Source organism: Dissoconium aciculare (genome assembly GCF_010015565.1).
Source record: "Dissoconium aciculare CBS 342.82 unplaced genomic scaffold K489scaffold_1, whole genome shotgun sequence".
Taxonomy (NCBI): domain Eukaryota; kingdom Fungi; phylum Ascomycota; class Dothideomycetes; order Mycosphaerellales; family Dissoconiaceae; genus Dissoconium; species Dissoconium aciculare.
The window spans coordinates 1,929,452-1,948,025 of record NW_022984951.1 but is presented as its reverse complement, the minus strand read 5'-3'; the positions used below and the strand labels follow the sequence as shown (position 1 = coordinate 1,948,025).

Genomic DNA, 18,574 nt, shown 5'->3' with positions numbered 1-18,574 from the left:
CATTACCAGTGGATTTTCATTATCACCGCGGATTCGTGGTGAGAACATCGAACAACTCTCCCAGTGATTGGTCGCGCCGAGGCTGGGCTGTAAAATAACATTTCAAACTGCAATGGCATCCCCAACAGTGCACACATCATCAACGCCGTCCACTTGATAAATTCGCATGGACTCGATCGAGGCTGTTGCGATATACGCGACCACACGATCACCAACACTTCAAAATCACTCTAGTAATCGGATGTATGATGATGCGGACGTGTAGGATGACATCAAACCCGACATGGTACAAAGACACCGTAGACATCTATCCGCCCAGCATTTGACTTTGCCGAAAGCAGGCGAGCGTGCAGTACGAGCTTTAGACTTTCCATGATCACTTGGTGACCAAGCACTTCGAATCTGAGCCATCTGTTTCACATTCTGCATAGCGTTATCGTTTTTGTCCTCCGAAGCCTGCTGTCATCATCGTCACAGCGGGAGAAGAGTTGTTCCGCCGCCCGACGGGCTCGCCGTCGCAGCCCAATGTCTACATGTACGGTGGTGCGATAATCGCCAAATTGATGTACATCAGTCGACAGCACGGCAGGGCAGCACCATCAAACGTCTGTCGCAAGCTGCTCATCAACGAATATGATACATGCCGCACATGAAGTCCTATAAGACTTCAGCCATGGAGAGAGAGCATGGATTGCTCGATGCACGGTTCATCGAAATTTCCGCCGTCGTCGAAGACAGAGGCGATTTTTCAGCATCGCGCAGTTTCCGTGCGGCATGGGTTCAGATGGGAGAATCTGATGGTTAAGAACACCGTGGGTTTCCGTTTTCCAGACGCGTTGGTATCATGTTTGCTGCTGGACTGGTCTCCGAAATCGCACGTTCCGCAATGCACAGATGAATGAAATTAAGTGCGAGTATTGCATTGTATATTACATCCGTATGTCCGTCGCGCCAAAGACTCCACATTCCTTCCACAGATGTGATCACGACTGTTCCATGTGATGAATTTGAGTGTGGTCGTATCCTGTCACTGGTGTCTTAATCGATGTTCTACACGTGAAGGCAACAATCCATGGATTGCAGCACTGGGGCAGGTAAAGAAAGGTACGGCTTTGGTGGTACCGCGTTTCAGGGGTCCATTATCCATAGACGGAGCAGGGCCCGGCGTCATTCCTCAGCACTTCAATCCATCACCATGCAACAACACACAGTCTTCAAATGATACAAGGAATCTCGAGCGGGATACGGTCAATGCGAAGAAATTCCACGACAGTTTAGAGAATCTGCCATGTCAAATACCACACGAACGAGGTGATCGCGGATGGAATGCAAGTGACTTGAAGCCCATGTGGATACCATCCTTGAAGATAAACACCACTAAAGTCATCACGTTTCCGAAACATTCCAGTGTTTGATAACCCGACACATGATCCTCAAATTGTAAAGGGGACTCCCACAGCAAGTCTTCAGCGGCGATATCCATCATCAACAGATCGTTCCAAGACATCGCATTGAACAAATAGAACTTGCCAAAAGAGCAAAAGAATAATGCCTCCTCAAACCTCACCCTCGCCCCAACCAACCCGCACCCGCGGCCTCCTCGAAATCCTACTGCTCTCAGCAATCCTCTATATCTTCCTTGGTGCACCAGGTCTCTCCTCTCTCTCATCGTTCTCTCCACTTTCATCCATGAGCTCCAGCAGTGGCGGCGGCAGCGGCAGCAGCAGTAGTGACGATCGTCTCACACACCACGACGCATCCGGCGGCCAAAGTCGCGAGAAACTCAACTCCATCGTCTATCCAACCCCGAATCTCCAATGTCCACCGCACGGTTACCGCACACACGTGCTCTCCGCAAGTCCCTTAGTGCTCTACCTCGAAGATTTTCTGAGTCCCACCGAAGTCCACGAGCTCGTCCAGCTCAGCAACCCCTCCTACCAACCCTCCACGCTGTTCACCTCGTCCCGGGAGTCCCACGACCCGACCATCCGACTCTCCGAGAAGTCCCTCTTGCCACGCAGCAACACCGTCCGTTGCATCGAAGCCCGCGCCCTCGCGCTCCAAGGCTGGCCGCAGGATACCTTCATCGAGCGGCTCTGGACACAGAGATACAACGTCTCGGGGCATTATAAATTGCATTATGACTGGGGCGCCGCCAGTCCGAAGGCGAGACGGGCGAGTAGCTTCATGGTGTATTTATCTGGTGGTCGAGACGAGGGAGAAGCGGGCGAGGAGAAATTGGAGGGTGGAGGGACGCATTTCCCCAGGTTACGACATCCCTCTCCGTCTTTGGTGGAAGGCGAGGAGGCATCGCAGGAGAGGCGAGAGTGGTGCGATTTCATCTCTTGTCCCGCTTCGTCTTCGTCCTCGTCATCTTCAGCCTCTGCTTCGGATTCGAACGATGGCGTGACGTTCCTTCCTATGGCCGGCAACGCCGTTTTCTGGCAGAACTTCGATGCAGCGGGTCGCGGGCACAAGGAGACGCTGCATGCGGGACTGCCGGTGACGAAAGGACAGAAAATTGGATTGAATATTTGGAGTTGGTATCAGGCAGGGCATCGGGCGCCGGAGGAAGGTGAGGATGATGCCGATGAAGGGGGAGGGAACGTGTATGGCGTGGGCACAAACGAGAATGACAAAGAAGAATTGTGATCATGTTGATGATTTTCGGGGCATGGAAGGGCCTACCACATCGCTGGCACTCGAACAAGCGGTCCCAACCACTGAAACTGAGGTGCCCTAGTGTTCAGAAATGCTGGATCGATTCATACGAATCAAATCTGCTCTCTGGCGTTCTTCTTCATTGATCTTTTCTATCGACCGCTTCCTCCATGATCCCTTTCCTCTCATCCAAAATGCAGCATCAAACTATAGGAAAACTTCCAGGTCGAGCTCAAGCGTCGATGTCGGGAACGGCAGCTCGAAGTTCTTGAGCACAGTCGGATGTAAGATGCCAAAAGTTCCGATGCGAACGGCCTCGGTCTTTCGAACCTTGGAGCTTTCCTCTTCGGTGAGCTCGCTACCTTGGCTGGACTTGAGCAGAGCGGTGACGTCGCGGAAGTAGACAGCGGCAGCGTGGCCGGCGAGATAAGTTGGGTCTATGAATGATATCAAAGTTAGTGATTAGTCAGGAGAAGGTCGATTTCCTTGATTTTCGCGATATTCACGTGCCGGGAAAGCTTCATGGGCGGATTTAAGACTCACCATCAACTTCCTCGATGTAGTACGTTAGTGCGGGCGTCTTTTGTCCCTTCTTTGCTGCCTCTGCAGATTGTTGTGGCAGGAATGATTTCGACCATGCCGTGGGATCCACAAACTTGACCCGAAGCATCAACATTATCCGATCAAGCAGACCGTGAACCTGTTCGAAGCCTGAGGACTTGCCGTACCAAGCCGCGCCGAAATGTCGACGGTTGCGGCTCTTGCGCTCGAGGGTTTCGTCTTTGAACGCAATATCAGCGACCTCGAAGACTCGCATGGGCACTGCATGCTTGCGGTTCTCACGGACGGTCTTGAGAAGGCCCGGGACCAGGCTTGTGCGGACAATTTGGTATTCGGCGGTCTTGGGGTTTGCTAGACGAATGGCACGTCCATCATCTTTGTGGTTGAGCCACCCGTAGTTCTCGTCGTGGCTGCACAAAATGAGAGGCATTACCTCGCTCCACCCTGCCATGGCGGCTTCGTGTCGGACAATATCGGCGAGTTTGTTGATGGGTAAAGCTGCCGCCACGCTAGCAGAAGTGGCCGGGAAAGTTCGAGGGAGGTTGTTGAATCCATAGGCAATGGCTGCGTCTTCCATCAGATCGGCTTGATGCAAGATATCGGCGCGGGTAATTGGTACAGCGACATCGAGCGCATCAGGATCGGTCGTGGAGGGCTTGGCGGTATGACACATCTTCTCCAGTAGGGCGCAGAGCGATTCTCGTGATTCATTCAGTCCGCACACCGAGTTGATGAAGGATGCTGAGGCTGTGGTTGCACGAGGCGTCACGTCCGGGGTCTGGCGAGACTGCTGGTTGTGGGGTGAAATGATGTTGACTGGCTCGATGGTGAAGGGCTCTGCGCAATAGGCCGAGAACATGGCGATAATTGTATGGTTGACAATCTCCAACTTCGTCTTGTCGGTAGCCGTGATGTCAATAAATACATTAGTCGTGTCGAGCGTAATCTTCGAGTGATTGCTATTGATGATTGGCGGCATGCTTAGCACAGTCCTGTTCGCATCGTAAATGATTGGGTACACAGGCTTGTCGCGAATAATGTGAAGGTAGCGCGAAAGGTGCTTGTCCTTCTCAAAGAACTCCATCATCTCTGGCGCCTTCATCGATTTTGTCTGATTGAGTGGCGCAAATTCGATCTGGTCCGGAGGGAGTGCCTCATATGTGAAGGGCCCTGATAATGTGTCTAAATCATGGGTACCAATGGCCACCAGTGTCCTTTGTCGTGCCAAGTTCTGATGCAGCTTATCTTGCAGAGCAATGAAAGACTCATATCGGTCCTTGGTGAATTTGATATTCCGTAGAATGGCAGCAGAGAAGTACGGCCTAACCTGTTCTGTCTCTTTCTGTACTGTCACGCTGAGGAGCTCACCACCTAGTGGCGCTGCCAGCCTATAATTTGGCATCTTCTCTCTTCCCAAGAACACATTCAAATTCATGGCGATGCCTTCGAAGCACAGCATGTCATATCTGTTGGCCGGAATTTCGATCTTTAGTTGAGGTCGTTCTTCTACACCGTTGACGATTGGTCGTTTCTGGTCGGAGGTATCCTCGTCTAACTCGATGCCGAACTCGAAGCATAATTCGTCGAATTCATCTTTGGTGTACTCTCTTCCGAGTGCTTTATAAAGATCCGCCTTGTCTACCGCAATGGTCGGCATGGTGACGATGTGCTGCTCTCAAACTCGGAAAATGCTGAAAGTTCCCTCTCTCGGGTCAGTCGTTGTCGAGTCCCGCGATGAGGCGAATGAGTACAATAATTTGAATGTGTATTCGTGTCGTTTCTTGTATCAGAGACCAGGTATAGCAGGTGTATTATATGCAGGATGCTCCAATGTCAATCTTGTAGATTTCGACCAGAGCGAGTTGAAATGCGCTTGAGTCATGCACCAAAAAGTTGCCCGCGCGAGCGATGATTGTGCCCCGCTGTGCTTCATCAATTTGCCGGCCACTTTTCGCTGGATGAGCAGTCAATGCCACTCCGGAGAGCCACACAGCGCACCAGTCAAAACTCTCACGCATTTGCTGCCGTAGACAAAGACGGAATACCACATCGATCATCCACAGAAATTGTTCCGTCGTCACTGGCAACAACATGAATGTTTGCCATGCATTTCCTATAATCTATACACGCATTTACAAGGCGACACGGCAGTCTCCAAATCTTGAGACATATCGTTGTAAGTCACTGCTGGTTGCGGTGACTTCAGTATTGTCGTCCTCGAAGATCGCCTGTCGGTGCCCACAAGTGTGCCTCAGGTTCCATCACATTGAATTGCCCTGACGAACCTTTCCCGCCGCACAACACCACCACCACCACCACCACCACCACCCTGCCTACCCGCCGCGCCGCGACTTGTACTTGTGTCATATCAACTTGCTTCACCGGCAACAGCTAAAATACACAACAAAGATTCCCAGAAAGTCTTCACGCTCTTGTCGCTCCCATCGACACCAACATAAACCAGCTAAACTGTCCGCCTTCACCGCCTGGAAAAGCTCGTCTCAAACCGTTGCGCCCAACTTGTCCTGACGCCAAGCCATACCATTTGCATGTGAAGGCCTCCCGCCAGGCCACTCCCTCCTTGACCATAAATACATCCGACAAGACCAGCAAATATGGAAGATCAGGGACAGAATGATGAGCTGTATCCTATTGCGGTGCTGATCGATGAGCTCAAGGTGGGTCTGGTTCAGCTGGCGCTTTCTTTCAAACCTGGAGACGGATATGCCTGGACAATCTCCGTTCATTGTGACCATACCAACTGAAATATCTCCAGCACGACGATGTCCTCTTACGACTGAATGCCATCCGCCGGCTGTCCACCATTGCACTCGCACTAGGTCCCGAACGGACTCGGGATGAGCTCATACCCTTTCTCGATGGTGGGTGCTGGCAATTTGCTTGTGCGATATGATTTGGAACAGGTGGAAGGATACTGACAGCCACACAGAGTCAGTGGAAGACGAGGACGAGGTGCTGACTGCTCTCGGAGATGAACTGGGCAATTTCGTCGAATACGTCGGAGGTCCAGAGCACGGGCACGTGCTCCTGTCGCCCCTTGAGAATTTGGCCGGTATTGAAGAGCCGCTCGTTCGCGACAAGGTGGGTTGACGATTGGTCCTCTTATATCACGTCTTATCCTGCATGGAATCTGACAGATGCCTAGGCTGTTGAATCTTTGAACAAAATTTGCGAGCAATTGTCACAACAACAGGTCGAGACATATTTTATTCCTCTCACCATTCGTCTCTCGAAAGCCGATTGGTTCACATCAAAGATCTCTGCCACCGGCTTATACAACACGCCATACAAACAAGCCACCCCACAATCGCAAGAAGGTCTGCGACGACAGTTCGAGCTCTTGGTCAAAGATGACACTCCTATGGTGCGGAGACAAGCCGCCAACAATCTGGCCAAATTCGTCAAAAGCATGCCTGCCGCGATCGTCGTCGATGACATGATGAGCATGTTCCAATCTTTAGCACACGATGACCAGGACAGTGTCCGCCTCTTGACTGTCGAGATTCTTATCGCCATTGCCGAGGCAGTTCCCAAAGAACAACAAACTCAGAGCGGCGTCCTCCTTACCACTCTGCGAGAGCTCATCACGGACAAAAGCTGGCGAGTACGATACATGGCAGCGGACCGCTTCGAAAAGATTGCCAAAGCTGTGGATGACGAAGTAATTGCAAGGGACCTAGTACCAAATTTCGTTGCTCTGCTCAAGGACGGCGAGGCCGAAGTTCGAAGCGCTATTGCTGGTCAAATTCCTGGTGAGTGCAACCTGCGTAGTAGCATGGGATTGCGACGTACATCGAAGGCACGCTGACAGGCCGACCTATTACACAGGCTTCTGCCAGCTCATCGATCGACAAGTTTTGTTGCGCGATATTTTGCCTGCGATCGAAGATTTATGCTCCGACAGCTCGCAGCATGTACGCGCAGCATTCGGCAACCAAATCAGTGGACTTGCTCCCATTCTCGGCAAAGCAGAGACCACTGAGCACCTACTACCCATGCTATTGCAGATGTTGAAGGACGACTTCCCGGACGTTCGTCTCAACATCATCTCCAAGCTTGAGCAGGTCAACACAGTCATCGGTATCGAGCTGCTCTCGCAGTCACTTCTACCGGCTATCGTCGAGCTAGCCTCAGACAAACAATGGCGTGTCCGCCTCGCCATCATCCAATACGTGCCTCTGCTCGCTTCGCAGCTCGGTGTACAATTCTTCGACGAGAAGCTTGCCAGCCTGTGTATGGCTTGGCTCGGCGACACTGTCTTCTCGATCCGTGAAGCCTCAACACTGAATCTCAAAAAGTTGACTGAGGTCTTTGGCGTAGACTGGGCATCTGAGGCGATCGTGCCTAAAGTCGCCGCAATGGCGGAGCACCCCAATTACTTATACCGCATGACCACATGCTTTGCTGTCTCGGTAAGTCTGCGAGCGATTTCGATCGTTTACAAAAACACGAGCTATATCTTGTGGTAAAAATATTCTGACGTTGTTCCACACAGATACTTTCACCGGCGCTGTCGCTTCCCGTTCTCGCTAAGGCGGTCCTCCCCATCCTACACCAACTCGTTTCCGACCCCATTCCCAACATCCGCTTCAACGTCGCCAAATCGTACGGCGTCCTCATTGATATCTTCAAACGTCTGCCTGCCGATCAACCAGGTCTGACCCTCGTCGAATTAGAAAAGCAACAAGCCGCTGCTGGTGATAGCACTGCAGCAAGTCAGCCATCAGAGCAAGGCGCTCGTCTCATCCGTGAGGAGGTTCTCCCTCCGCTAGAAAAGTTAATGCAGGATGATGATGTCGATGTTCGATACTTTGCTACCGTGGCAGCAAAGAGCTGGAGTGATGAGGCTGGTCGTGGAGCAGGGTCGGATGAGATGGAGACCTAAATGATGCTATTCAATGAGGATTGAACCATTAATTATATGTCTCGTTCTACATCGGTTTTCGTACATATTAGATCAAAGCGACAACCCACTTCTGACGCACGGCTTATCTCGTGAATTTGCATAGGACAGGGCGGCATTGGTCGGATTGTACTGGACGATTCTACTTGGGTGAACTACGACCCTTGATCCCGGGCGCGTTTCATATTGGAGCATCGTCTACAGTATTCCCTCTACAGCGTACTAGCTTAACATGGGGCGGCTATAGAATGCGACATTCCAACTTCAATGGGCAATCAGGAGCTCTGGAAATTGTGTATACACATGACGATCTCGTTCAACAATGACGAATGTCTCCGGCGAGCCCCACCCTCCCAATCGCGGAGAATGTCAACCCTAAAATACACGCGAGCGCCCCACTACACAAGAGGCGCGTCTACCCCGGCGTGCCGACCGTGTTTCCCGATCCGCCGCGTCGGCTTTCCCGCGACCACTTTTATATCGAGGAGAGGGTTTCCGCGATTATCAATCATTATACAATGGCATCATCTTGATCGCGTCGCACTGCTTGCGATTCGCCACGGCATCCACCATTCTCTGTCGACAATCGTAGTCGAGAATCGAGACTGCGATTACGTGCGCGCCTGGACTCACCACGGCTTTGCAGCAAGCAGAACCTCGGAATTCGTTCGGTATTGATTTCGTCGAGCTTCTTTGCCTTTCCCAGACAGCCATCGAGTCTCTACGCTACATTATTGCCGTCCGAGTCCCATTAAACAACCTTCATGTTGGCAGGCGCATGTGCTCAACGCCATATCTGTAGACGACTACCAGTCGAGTGCGGCGCATCGCGAACACCATGGATTCAGAAAATCAGACAGTGAAAGAGATGGATTCAGAGGCCCTACGAGCGACCAAGGCATCGCCATCGCCTATTGACACTAAGTCAAGCATTGCGGCGAAAGACGAACTTGTTACACCAGCGGCGATCAAACAGGAACAGGCCCCTACTCCTCGACTTGCATCACCAGTTGGTGAACGGCGCCCATCAGACACCGAAGCGCAAGTCTCGAAAGCCATCACCGCGCTCAAAAGCGAGAGCAGCATGCGCATGCAATCGCCGCTTCGAGAATCTTCTGTCCCGGTCCCGACTACTGAGCTCCCCTCAAGCTCAAATCCCGCTTCGAATCCACGAAAACGACCTGCTCCTGGCAAAACCAAGAAAGGTACGGCCATGACCATGAAGAAAGCACCAGCTGCAAAGAAGCGTCGCCTTGAACCGAAGCTGGCGAGATCAAGGGCAGGCGGTAAGAGGACACCCGGCAATTCTTCGCCAGCGCCATCCGCGCGGTCCTTCTCGATGGACGGACATGTTCAGACTGATGATGGGGCAAGTGACGACGATGCGGCCAATGCTCGATCGCCTGCTCCTTCCTCATCTGGCGACGAGGAAGGATCCGCGAACTCGGATAACGACGGGGATGTATACTGTATCTGCCGTCGCCCAGATAATGGAACTTTCATGATCGGGTGCGATGGCACATGCGACGACTGGTTTCATGGAAAGTGTGTGGGGATTCCCGAAGCTAACAAGAACCTTATCGACAAATACATCTGCCCGAATTGTACGGCGGCTGAAAAAGGGATGACCTCGTGGAAGCGCATGTGCCGACGTCCAGGATGTCGACAGCCTGCTCGGATTGGTAGGAGCAAGACGGGCGTGAGCAACCCGACACCGAGCAAGTATTGCTCAGACGAGTGCGGCGTCCTATACTTTCGCGCGATGGCATCAAAAACACGAGGCTCGAATGACGACCATTCAAGCAATGTCAAATCACGCTCTGCAGCACGCGCGAAAATTGCTGCAAAGCAAGACTCCCTATCCGTTGGAGCACGTGGCGGCGTTCTTGCTGCGGGTGAGGTTCGCGCAATTCTTGATGCGTCTGACAACGCCGAGAGCTTTCACAAACTCGGCCAGCCGCCAGCATTGCCTCCGACGGCAGTACTTAGTCCGCCTCTGACTCCTGAGAACGGCGAGAACAACAAAGCAGCGAGTGACAAACCGGGCGCAAATGACTTCGCAGCAGACCTGACGAAGATCACCTCAGCGAAGGAAGAAGCGCGCTTCAGACACACTCTGCTCAAATCTCGTGTCAAATTTGTGGGCATGGTCAAGAGCGCCATCCCAGGACATGCAGCAGCCCAAGATATCAAAGTTAAGGAATTCTGTGGTTATGACCGTAGATTGGAATGGAGCGAAGGAGAATTCTGGTCATGGTGGGAGCAACAGGAAGGAAACGAGAGCGCTAGCGGGACCAAAGACATTCACGGGGACACCAAAATGGCCAATGGCGAGGCCAACGGCGATGGGGCTACTTCCACCGCAAAATCCGTTAAGCCTACCGAGAAATTCGACGACGAGAACGAGCCGATTGTCTGCTCCCGCAAGCGCTGCCTGCGTCACACGGACTGGCCAAAGCTGGCCCTCGATGCTCTTCGCGCGGAAATATCCGATAACAGCGATCGCATGCGTGGCCTGGAGACCGAAGAGCGTAAGCTACGAGAACAGGCCCTGTTGCGAAGTGTCGGAGGCCGAAAAGGCACTGGCTGGGTGGAAAAGCACGACGCTGCTGATGCTGAGACTGTGGCTGCGGCTCAATCGGTGCCGTCGGCATCCAAACTCGAGACTGGTTACCCTGCAGAGGTCGCGACCTTGAATGGAATTGCGGAACCGATAGTGGAGGACAGGACCGATCTGATCGGCGATGTGGATATGGATGGGTCCGAGAACAACACACGACCGACCGCGGAATCTTCGGGATCGCCCGCGGATGAAGGCGTAGCGAGCGAGAGTTTGCCGCCCGTAGTCGAAGGTGGAATCGCTGTTTGATGCAGATGTTTCAATAGAGCAGGTGTCCGATGCGATGGTTGAGGCTTGGTGAAGGAAGGAGGACATCACAACCTCTGGGAATATCGAGGGCCAAGTCAATCGTGGCTAAACGACCGTCGCTCTCAGATTACTGCCCAATCCTCCGGACCCATGTTTCGAAACACATACTCGTAATCAAACTTGCCCGAGCCTATGATACCACCTCTAATCATAATAATGTCTCTCCTTACCCGTGGTAAAGTGAATCGTAGTCCTCTGTCAAAAGTGCCAGGAGCAGCAGCCGTGATCGTCCATCACAGTAAGAATGATGGTAGGGTTCCTGCAGCTATATACGGAACACGATGATTTTCAGTTGGACCTCAGCTCCTCAGCATTACAACATCTTCACAACTCATAGACCTCCATGTTCCAGGTCATATTCGAAGACCTTGGCTCTCAACCAATTCAAATCACTTGAATTAGAATGTCTTCAACGTCCATATCCCCTCCCACCACCTCCTCCTCGGAAGCCCACAAAATGGCCTCCGACTTCCTTTCCAGCTTCCTCAACAAATCTCTGCGCGTACACATTCAAGATGGGCGGATGTTCATCGGCACATTGAAATGTACCGACCGCGAGCAAAATCTCATATTGGCAGTCACGCATGAATATCGTGAGCCCTCGGAGCAAGATCGTCTGCTTGCCGCGCAGCGTCAGGAATATCTCGGCTTGTCGGGCCCGGTCAAGGTCGACATGAAGAAGCGATTTGTCGGACTGATTGTTGTGCCCGGGCAGTACATTACGAAGCTTGAGATTGAGGATTGAGTTTTATCCTCAAGCGCTCTCGATCTATCGGATCATCAAGAATGATCGTTCGAGTCAAATGACGGAATGTCACTGCCCTGAAATGAAACCGTGACTGCAAGTTTGTATGACATACCCGAAATCTACGGAAGGCAATGGCGATACGACGAAATGACACGAAATTTCTTGTCTCAGGGCCAACCAGACAAAGACACGTTTGTCGAATCGACCAGGTTGAGGCTGCAAGACGGCTCAATCTGGGCGCAATACATTGCCTCAGCTACTTCGGTTGGCAAATCTCGCATACAGGCATCAATTCTTCGACATGGATGTTCAAGGTGGCGAAATTGAAACCTGGCGGGTCATGTCGTTCAAACCCCACACGGATGTTCGAGGACTCAGCAGTCCGTTCTGAACACACGCTATGGTGAAACCAAATCAAAACGCACAGTATTGTCCTACTAATGGTCATTCATTATCAGAGAGGCAATTCGAAACTTCAGCCTGCCGATATCTTACCATGGAGAACTTACATCGTCTTCTTTGTGTCTGCGTCATGCAATCTCCCAGTGTGTTCAGGTCATCCCAACATATCCAAGTACTGAAGACCACAAACTTTCGACCTTTTCGTCAGGCTCTTCGCGCGTCGATTGCCGACCATTTCCGAGCCATTCTGAACGATAATCGTCGTCATGCAGCTTCATGGGAAGTTCCGTATAATTCTTTCCTCGGGCGATCCCTTCCGCTAAAGTTTGAGGGATTTTTCCGTTGGGACAAGCTTCAAGCGAATGATATAATGTGGCATTAAAGTCGCGGAGTACCTCACAGCGTTCTTCCATGGTCGAACAGGACGCTAGCCGCGCATACGCCAGCGGTTTAAACCCCGGTCGCTCACGGCCAGGTCGCTGGCTGACAAAACCTGGCGAGGTCTCGAGGATCAGAACGCCTCCATCAAGTTGGTAGCCAACATCAAAGTCTCTGGGGTAATGGTAGCCCAAAGGAAATGACCTCCGAAAGCTTGTTGCACGGCCCAGGAAGACATCATTAGGCCACCACTGCCCGCCAATCTGCAGCAGTCGCAGCGCGAGAGCGTTCTCCTCCGATTCGTCTACAGCCTTTGTTGAGTTTGGGGACAGTGGTGACAGGCCGAGCCAGGCGAATTCCGCGGCCGTGACGCTAGCGCTGACGCGACCGCCGGTGGAAGGATAGGCAAAAATATCGACGCCTATGAAGCTGAACTCAATTCGTGGATGATCACTGGTATATTTCTTCACCCTGGTGTCAATATATCCACGACAGATGTCTTGCTCGATTGGAATTTCATCTTCGAAATCATCTTCGAAATCATCTTACTCAGGATATTCGCGCCAGCGCATGCGTCGAGGTGATATAGATATTGACAAGACCAAGGTAAGCTGAAGGAGCAGGGTGAGTTTGCGCAGAGATGCCCTCATCTCGTTGTTGCCTAAGTGTTGTGGGAATATCAGTATTCGGCAGTGTTGGAAGCGACACAGGCGAGGGAGATGATAGAGAAGCGGTTACATCGCCAAAATATAGATACGGATGTTTTGCGCCAAGGCTGCAGCCTTCTCCAAGACAAGCACAGCTTACAGACGCATCTTATCTTCTTGCTGGGGTTGACGTCAAAGAACAATGCGGCACAGTGGTAGCGCGAAGAACCAAGTTTGCGCCACTTGATCCTCGATGATTGTGGAACCGCAGCATGTGTCTGTTTCTGTCCGCGAGATCGGCAGAGAAAACGTAGTCGCAGAAGCCCATACACTGAATGGATAGCATCGTGGGACCCAGTGAAGCCAACAGACTTACAAAGTGAGTTAGTTTGGCGTAAATTAGATGCCGTTTCATCAACTGATTAAATTCTTTCGTCCAAGGTCAGGCGCTTTTGCGTAATAATATCTATTTAGGCCCCCTATTCAGATCCCAAACATAGGAGGATGCGGCCCCACAGAGACCGTTGAATCTCTTCAACATACTCGGTCAGTCGCGACCTCTGTAATTCTTCATAGAGAGGATGTTTCGCATCATGCAGGGTCTTCACGAACTCAACGAACTCGATTCCCTTCGCGATTCCTCCTTCCAAGGTTTAAGGCAAGATCTGGTCGTCTTGGTGCTCGAGCGAGGAACGATAAGGTGGCACCAAATTGACGGAGAAGCTCACGCCGTTCTCTCATGGTCAAGCATAGTTCTAGTCGCAAGCTTGTCTCGAGTCTAGGCGACGCTGACTGTAGACAAACGCGCATTCCAGGGCGATGTTCTTCATCAACGGGACGACACTTGCATTGGACATCCATCGAGGACACCGCACAAGCAGAAACAACTTTGTAATTTATTGATCAAGCCGCGTAATCATTTCAGCATTGAAATGCCACTCAATTTATTGTACAAAAAGACTGCATAAATGTCACGACCGAAACAACGGGCGTAGGCCCAGAAAACAAGACCTTCTCCACGACGCATTTATGGCGCAGTTCCTCATTGTATCCCATTGAGAGAAAATCCATTGATTTCAAGGCAGGTCAAGTCTAAGCATGGAGTGCAACGAGAGGAGCGAGCGGTGCTTCACTTGCTGCAAGGTTGCATTGTCGGAAGATCCGAACCTCGTCCGGCTTGAATGAACCCGTGACGGAGTGGAGAACACCGTGATTGTTGAAAAGTGCGAGATCCCCGTCTTCCCAATTCACCGCGTACACCAACTCGGGAGCAATACCCGGTCTTTGGAACCGATGCACGATCTCTCGAACTTCTTGCAGATCATCGATCACGGTTCCGTCCGCGAGATGCAACTTTTCAATCGCTGATGGGTGGATTTGTAGGGCGAGTTTGCCCGTGACGGGGTTGCGCCAGCACATGGGCAAGATCTGAACTTTGCTCTCGTCGATTTCGGGGAGGTCAGAGCGAGGAAGCTCACGGCCTTCAGAGACGAGGCCGAGGCCGTCGGATTTGGATCTGGCTTGGCTCATCCAGATGTATGGGTGAGCGGCATATTGTACGCGTGTGGTGCGGACAAACTCCTTGTCTTCCTCGGAGAGCAAGTCGTACATTGTGAAGGAGCTGACGAACACAGTGCTTCCACGGGGCACAGGGAGGACATCGCCACTGTCGTCGTCGTAGCGAAGAGTTTGTTGTTCGGACTTGGGCACTGAGACGGCCATGAGACTTGTCACGCGCGGTGGGTGGAGGTCGTATAAGGCGGCGTCGATGTGCCAGCGGAAGAAACGGGTAAAGTCGCGATCGTCGGCGTCGGATATGACATTCTTGTGGAAAGTCTTGTGGTGCGGGTGCTTGAGCGTGATATTTTTCAGGCCTTGGAATTCCGCGACAGGACCATTGCCGATGACCTGAACCTGCGGTTGATGAGGAATGGTCTTCAGATCCGGGTGAAGGATTGAACGTTTCGCATCGAGAGTCTTTCCATGTCCGTATGTTTGGGCGGCGGGATCGAAGCGTTGTGTCAGCTCGTACTGCGCCTTTGGTGACAAATTCTGTTGCCCTTTGAAAAGAATGACTTGGTGTTCGTAGAGTGCGTGCCGAATGACTTCAAAGTCGGCATCGGAAATATTCTCCAAGTCCGCTCCCCGGAGTTCGGCTCCGAGGTCGTACCGGAAGCCAGCCGGGGGCGTAATCGGCTCGACGATGATTTTGCTTTGAATTGCCATTTCTGTATGAGACGTGGTATTTATTTTTCTGTGGAAGACAATCCGACTCGTGCCCTGTAGTTGCTTCGTCTTTTGTACTGGGCCATATCGAGGTGGATATGGCATATTATATACCCTCTTGTCTCTGAAGATCCCACGTTGATATCTCGCCCGTGTCTGCGAAGCGCCAGTGCCGAAGCCCCGACTAGGCCGCGCCTCGCCAACGCCACGTAGATAAGGTCCGCGGGAAAACATGCCAAAATCACAATTTATCACGCCCTACCGGAACAAAGATGCCTTTCCCTCTTGAGCGCGCCCTACGATGGGGATTCTGACGTTCATAGATCGTAACTATCACTACATATGTACCAGACATATTCATCAGCCTGTACGGATAAATCGGCAGCGTGGGAGTCTGAGTGCACTCCGGAACACACCTGAATGCGGATTGATGTAAACCTTGAAGGCAATGACTGCGATGAGCATCAAGCTTAGGAGTGCAAGAGTTCTTGAGCAATTACAAGTAGATGCAAAGCTGCGATAACGTGCGAGTTCGATCTGTAATGCCACCAGTACTCAATGGTTTGTATTGTCTACTCAAAGTCAGAGCGGACTCTGATCGTTACAGACTTGATGTAGAACCAATTTGGCATTCCATGCACCTGCACGACAATGACAAGGCGACAGTAGAATCAAGTCTTGTACGACCATTCATTAAAGCTACAGACAGAATGACAAGTAGAAGCAGGCAGACGTAGAAGTGGAAAGACGGGAAGAGGCTATAAGAAAACCGATAGCGCTGTCCAAGCAGTAAATCCTCATCAAGGCCCCACGCAATCATGATAATCCCAGATCAAAACAAAACAACGCCTGTCCGAAAATCGCTCAAAAGCTGCCACGCGGAAGATGAAACGCTGAAATCAATCAAATGAAGAACACAGATGACGAAATTTTCGCCTTTAAAATCTCGAATCCTCGTCGCCTTTGGGTCTCACAGGTGAGACAGGTGAAGCGGCTGGCCATTCATCTTGCCATCGTGCAGGAGGTTCGATCGGAGTCGCCTCGGCGATGCGAATGCTCGGTAGTCGTGCGATTGGCGGGAGTAATGAAAGACCTGGGCTACTACTGCTGGGAGTTGCAGAATTTGTAGTTGTGGCTGCGGTCAAGGAAGAATGCGGTGGCCGAGTCTGTAAAGGTGAGCTGTACGGTGGGGCGTCCTCAAATCCGGCACTCGTGCTGCTTCCGCTGATGTTTGCGGAGCTATCGTAAGATGGTGGGTCGATGGTTGGGATTGGTGTTTCGCCGAGGTCGCCATTGGCTGGCACGAAGTGGGTGTCGATTGACGGGCGCATGGCAGTTGCGTGAGAAGACGAGCGACTCCGCGAAGAGGGTAGTGGTGATGGCTGTCGTGGAGCGTGGGTATAAGAAGCGTTGCGAGAATGGACTGTGGATGAAGGAGTTGACTGTAACGTGACAATCTCGAGGTCGCTATTGCTACTGCCGAAACGACCAAGAGAAGGCCGCGATTGATTCACGTCGCTGCTAAAGGATGGGCGTTGGCTATAGTCGTCGTCACCTGGAGCCAAAGACGTCTGAGAGCCGGTTGTGTTGGAACGGTTGCGATTGTGATAAGCGCTGCCGGTGTCACGGGAAGCCCAGGGGGTGAGGCTTGAACTACCGTGGATTGGTGCTGCAGAGTCGAGAAGGGGCCGCTCATCGTCGTTGGAATTTGCGCGTATACGAGTACCGTCGTGTCGCGCAACACCCAAGTCTGCATAGCTGACGCTGCTCACCCGGCGATCGCGATTACGGGACTGATGTTCAGCGATCATGGCTGCAGCGCCAGAGATTTCTCTCTGTCGTGCTGCTTGTAGTCCTTCGACCCGAATTCTTTCGGCCGCCATGTAGTCCCCACGATCACGCGCTTCCCTCCTGCGTCGTCTGCGATCCTCCCGCTCGGCAATCTCTCTTCTCCGCGCGACTCGTATTTGGTACAGACTCTCCATCTCATCCTCTCTTCTACCCTCCTCGTCTTGCTCCGTTTCAGGCGCTTCAAGAACAACGTCGACACCATCTCGTTCACCCTCGCGGCCGAGTACACGTTCATTGTCACGGACTGAGCGCGAATATGCAGGAAGTGTCATGACAGACCGGACGCTGGTATGACGGTCGATGCGATCGGCGTTGCTCATTTCGGGCTGGGCATGCGTGTCCACTTGGACTTGAAGGCCTTGGTTAAGATCGTCTCGAACCGGGATGACATTGCGAGTCGCTCCCGCGAGATGCTGAGATTGCATTGACGATGACTCTTGTAATTGAGAGCTGTAGGTTCCTTTGTCGGAGTTTGCTGATCCTGAAGGCTGCCATGCCCGCCATCGTCTTTTGAGAAATGCGGTGGGTATCCAAAATGGGTTGTCGTTTCGTTGCCGCAATTTGCGCAAGCCAATGTAAGTTGTTGGAACGACGATGAAGACAATTATGACGATCATAACAACAAGCTGAATTCAAGCTGCAAGTTAGCTCCCTGTTGATGTCGAACGCTGTCGCATGTTCACTCACAACGACTGTTTGCGAAGGAAGGCCGCTTTTCGGGCTTTCTGAGCTATTGTTCGGCGCATTTTGCCGTCGGAACAGGCCAACCTCGCTCTCGGGAATCAGCATGTCGGCGGCAAGGCCGAATCACGGTGCCGGTGATTTGAAGACAATGGATGATCGGCGAGGGGAACCATGCGACATGTGAGGAAATCAAAGTGTATTCGGTAGAGGCACTGCGAAGCGACAGGAAGGTAGTAAATGCAGGTGATGGCCGTTGACGGGCACGGGTGCAACGGGTTGGTCGTTTGAGGGGCGGAATTGGTCGGTTCAGATCAGGATCCTCCGATCAATGATGATGATGATGACAGAGCCAGAGATCCACTTGACAGGCTCGCGTTGCTGGAGAGGTAAGAATTCAAAACAGCAACCAGATCGCAAAGTTCATCGTCTCTCTGGAAATCTGGCGAAAGATCAATCTATTGGTACAGTAGGATATTTTAACGATGATGCGGCTGCGCAACGCGTCCTATTGTCTTCCTAGAACAAATCAAGAAGACTAGAGGCGACCAGCGAATGAGCGAGTC

At 52.0% G+C, this 18,574-nt stretch overlaps 8 protein-coding genes across 8 annotated transcripts; 4 read left to right on the top strand and 4 right to left on the bottom strand.

Moving 5' to 3' along the window:
* Positions 1–640: 640 nt before the first annotated feature.
* Positions 641–2,743, top strand: K489DRAFT_386127 (uncharacterized protein; the record flags this gene model as incomplete). The annotated part of the gene is made up of 4 exons (XM_033606197.1): positions 641–654; positions 1,773–2,245; positions 2,300–2,575; positions 2,682–2,743. 4 exons carry the CDS (start codon positions 641–643, stop codon positions 2,741–2,743), a joined length of 825 nt encoding a protein of 274 aa, XP_033464625.1.
* A 125-nt stretch (positions 2,744–2,868) lies between these two features.
* K489DRAFT_349086 (phenylalanine--tRNA ligase subunit beta) lies at positions 2,869–5,136 on the bottom strand (the record flags this gene model as incomplete). The annotated part of the gene is made up of 3 exons (XM_033602392.1): positions 3,205–5,136; positions 3,067–3,098; positions 2,869–3,003 (listed from the first exon to the last, which is right to left on the bottom strand). Exons 1-3 carry the CDS (start codon positions 4,877–4,879, stop codon positions 2,869–2,871), a joined length of 1,842 nt encoding a protein of 613 aa, XP_033464624.1. The 5' UTR covers positions 4,880–5,136.
* Positions 5,137–5,837: 701 nt separating this feature from the next.
* On the top strand, positions 5,838–8,128 carry K489DRAFT_366717 (MgPP2AregA, protein phosphatase 2A regulatory alpha sub-unit; the record flags this gene model as incomplete). The annotated part of the gene is made up of 6 exons (XM_033602802.1): positions 5,838–5,900; positions 5,999–6,104; positions 6,173–6,324; positions 6,389–6,995; positions 7,072–7,655; positions 7,739–8,128. 6 exons carry the CDS (start codon positions 5,838–5,840, stop codon positions 8,126–8,128), a joined length of 1,902 nt encoding a protein of 633 aa, XP_033464623.1.
* A 544-nt stretch (positions 8,129–8,672) lies between these two features.
* K489DRAFT_375699 (uncharacterized protein) lies at positions 8,673–11,242 on the top strand. Its single transcript, XM_033603743.1, has one exon. The coding sequence runs from the start codon at positions 8,985–8,987 to the stop codon at positions 11,013–11,015; it is 2,031 nt and encodes a 676-aa protein (XP_033464622.1). The 5' UTR covers positions 8,673–8,984; the 3' UTR covers positions 11,016–11,242.
* A 290-nt stretch (positions 11,243–11,532) lies between these two features.
* K489DRAFT_309857 (uncharacterized protein) lies at positions 11,533–11,820 on the top strand (the record flags this gene model as incomplete). The annotated part of the gene is made up of 1 exon (XM_033600662.1): positions 11,533–11,820. The coding sequence occupies one exon, from the start codon at positions 11,533–11,535 to the stop codon at positions 11,818–11,820; it is 288 nt and encodes a 95-aa protein (XP_033464621.1).
* Positions 11,821–12,328: 508 nt separating this feature from the next.
* Positions 12,329–13,439, bottom strand: K489DRAFT_427921 (uncharacterized protein; the record flags this gene model as incomplete). The annotated part of the gene is made up of 3 exons (XM_033608318.1): positions 13,153–13,439; positions 12,416–13,074; positions 12,329–12,348 (listed from the first exon to the last, which is right to left on the bottom strand). Exons 1-3 carry the CDS (start codon positions 13,251–13,253, stop codon positions 12,329–12,331), a joined length of 780 nt encoding a protein of 259 aa, XP_033464620.1. The 5' UTR covers positions 13,254–13,439.
* Positions 13,440–13,881: 442 nt separating this feature from the next.
* K489DRAFT_375697 (Clavaminate synthase-like protein) lies at positions 13,882–15,551 on the bottom strand. Its single transcript, XM_033603742.1, has one exon. It carries the CDS (start codon positions 15,474–15,476, stop codon positions 14,343–14,345), a length of 1,134 nt encoding a protein of 377 aa, XP_033464619.1. The 5' UTR covers positions 15,477–15,551; the 3' UTR covers positions 13,882–14,342.
* A 468-nt stretch (positions 15,552–16,019) lies between these two features.
* Positions 16,020–18,479, bottom strand: K489DRAFT_375696 (uncharacterized protein). The gene is made up of 2 exons (XM_033603741.1): positions 18,015–18,479; positions 16,020–17,953 (listed from the first exon to the last, which is right to left on the bottom strand). The coding sequence occupies exons 1-2, from the start codon at positions 18,114–18,116 to the stop codon at positions 16,415–16,417; spliced, it is 1,641 nt and encodes a 546-aa protein (XP_033464618.1). The 5' UTR covers positions 18,117–18,479; the 3' UTR covers positions 16,020–16,414.
* Between the last annotated feature and the right edge of the window lie 95 nt (positions 18,480–18,574).

What these genes read in the sequence shown, in the direction of transcription:
- K489DRAFT_375699 (XM_033603743.1), top strand. Translation starts at nt 8,985, where the DNA reads ATGGATTCAGAAAATCAGACAGTGAAAGAGATGGATTCAGAGGCCCTA.
- K489DRAFT_375697 (XM_033603742.1), bottom strand. Translation starts at nt 15,476, where the DNA reads ATGGCAATTCAAAGCAAAATCATCGTCGAGCCGATTACGCCCCCGGCT.
- K489DRAFT_375696 (XM_033603741.1), bottom strand. Translation starts at nt 18,116, where the DNA reads ATGCTGATTCCCGAGAGCGAGGTTGGCCTGTTCCGACGGCAAAATGCG. An exon ending in TTCCTTCGCAAACAGTCGTT is followed by an intron (nt 17,954 to 18,014) that starts GTGAGTGAACAT and finishes GCTTGAATTCAG; the next exon opens with CTTGTTGTTATGATCGTCAT.